At 38.6% G+C, this 2,241-nt stretch overlaps 1 protein-coding gene across 1 annotated transcript; it reads right to left on the reverse strand.

Moving 5' to 3' along the window:
* LOC109232553 (uncharacterized mitochondrial protein AtMg00810-like) lies at window positions 270-1,586 on the reverse strand. The gene has a single exon (XM_019398319.1). The coding sequence runs from the start codon at window positions 1,584-1,586 to the stop codon at window positions 270-272; it is 1,317 nt and encodes a 438-aa protein (XP_019253864.1).

The following is a 2,241-nucleotide window of genomic DNA, read 5'->3' on the forward strand; positions in this document are numbered from 1 at the left end:
AACTTGATGTTAGATTTTACTCTTTTTTTTTAAATAAATTGTTAGATACTACAAATCTAGAGAAGAAATGAAGCAGAGAATTGGCCATTGAACTTGAGAGAAGCTTCGAGAAGAAGAGAGAGAAGCATCAGATATTTTCTATTATCCAAAAATGAATGTTAATCTTTTTGTACAAAAAATAATGACTAAAAAGATAACAGGTATAAATAGTGGGCCTGTGACCCGGATACAATGGGCCACTACTATGACTAATTACAATAAAGCCCATATCAGCCTTTTTCTTCTATTATTCTAACAGCCCCCCTCAAGTTGGAGGGTGAAAGAACCCCCAACTTGCCAAGATGGAGATGATGAGCAGGCCCAGGGAGTGCCTTGGTAAGGATATCAGCAACTTGAGCAGCACTAGAAACATGAGCCAAACTGATCAAGCCATCACCAATTTTTCCTCTGATAAAATGACAGTCCAACTCTATATGTTTGGTCCGCTCAGGGAAAACAGGGTTGCGAGCAATGTGCAATGCAGCCTGATTATCACAGAATAAGGAAACACGAGCAGAAGAAGAAAGACCAAAGTCAGATAACAATCTGGAAAGCCAAGTAACTTCAGCAGCAGCTTTACTCATGGCCCTGTATTCAGCCTCAGCAGAGGAAAGAGAAACCACAGGCTGTTTCTTAGACTTCCAACTCACCAAACAGTCACCCAGAAATACACAAAAACCAGTAACGGACCGTCTACTATCAGCACAAGAAGCCCAGTCACTATCACAGTAGACTCTTAAGCCAAGATCAGGGGAATGACTGAAAAACAGGCCAAAATCAGAAGTCCCTTTCAAATAGCGCAAGAGATATAAGGCAGCCTGCATATGGGGAATACGGGGGGATTGCAGGAACTGGCTAAGGTGCTGGACAGCAAAACTGATATCAGGGCGAGTGTGGGTTAAAAAATTCAACTTGCCCACTAAACACCTATATTCCTCAGGCTTGGGCAGAAGATCACCAACAGAAGCCTTCAACTTCTCATTGATAGTAAGTGGACAGACCACAACTGAAGAGGCAGAAGAGTCAAAGGACTCTAATAAATCATGAGTGAATTTCTTTTGATGAAGAAGAACACCAGAATCACAATAAAGCACTTCAATACCCAGAAAATAGTTAAGGGAACCAAGGTCCTTAATCCTGAACTGCTCATGTAGAAAGCCTTTTAAGGATGAAATCTCAGATAGATCAGTACCAGTCAGAATTATGTCATCCACATACACAGCAAAAATCACCAAAGAAGAACCAGAACCCCTAGTGAATAGAGAGTAGTCATTCAAAGAATGAGAATATCCTCTAGAGCAAAGAGTCTGAGACAACTTTGCATACCATTGCCTGGAATCCTGTCTCAAACCATAGAGGGATTTGAGTAGTTTACAAACCAAAGGAGGAGAAGTAGATGAAGAGGGAGAAACAGACAAACCAGGAGGTATTTTCATGAAAACCTCTTCATCAAGATCCCCATGCAAGAATGCATTATTGACATCAAGTTGGAACAAGGGCCAGTGTTGTTTGACAGCCACAGCAATCAATGTTTTTACAGTAGACATTTTGACAACAGGGGAAAATGTTTCATGAAAATCAACCCTTCAACCTGAGTATCACCTCTAACTACTAACCTGGCCTTATACCTCTCTAGAGTCCCATCAGCCNATTCGGAGAAAACCCTATTTCAGAATGAAATCAACGAAAACCCAAATTTCGACGAAGAACAATGTGATTAACATCAATCGGAAACGGATGAGATGAACCATCAGGATCTACGCTCTGATACCATGTTAGATACTACAAATCTAGAGAAGAAATGAAGCAGAGAATTGGCCATTGAACTTGAGAGAAGCTTCGAGAAGAAGAGAGAGAAGCATCAGATATTTTCTATTATCCAAAAATGAATGTTAATCTTTTTGTACAAAAAATAATGACTAAAAAGATAACAGGTATAAATAGTGGGCCTGTGACCCGGATACAATTGGGCCACTACTATGACTAATTACAATAAAGCCCAACAAGCACTATCAGCCTTTTTCTTCTATTATTCTAACATAAATCTGATTCTCAAATTTTTACTTTAAAAAAAATTAATGACAACAACCTTCAATTTAATTGAATTTTGTTTTGACGTAACAAGAATAATAGATAAATAGATTATGATAATATCATATAAGTGCATGGATTAGGTATTCTTAAAGTTTCTTTCTTAATTTT

Source organism: Nicotiana attenuata, chromosome 9 (assembly GCF_001879085.1).
Source record: "Nicotiana attenuata strain UT chromosome 9, NIATTr2, whole genome shotgun sequence".
Classification (NCBI taxonomy): domain Eukaryota; kingdom Viridiplantae; phylum Streptophyta; class Magnoliopsida; order Solanales; family Solanaceae; genus Nicotiana; species Nicotiana attenuata.

Coding starts and splice junctions, on each gene's coding strand:
- LOC109232553 (XM_019398319.1), bottom strand. CDS start 1,586: ATGTCTACTGTAAAAACATTGATTGCTGTGGCTGTCAAACAACACTGG.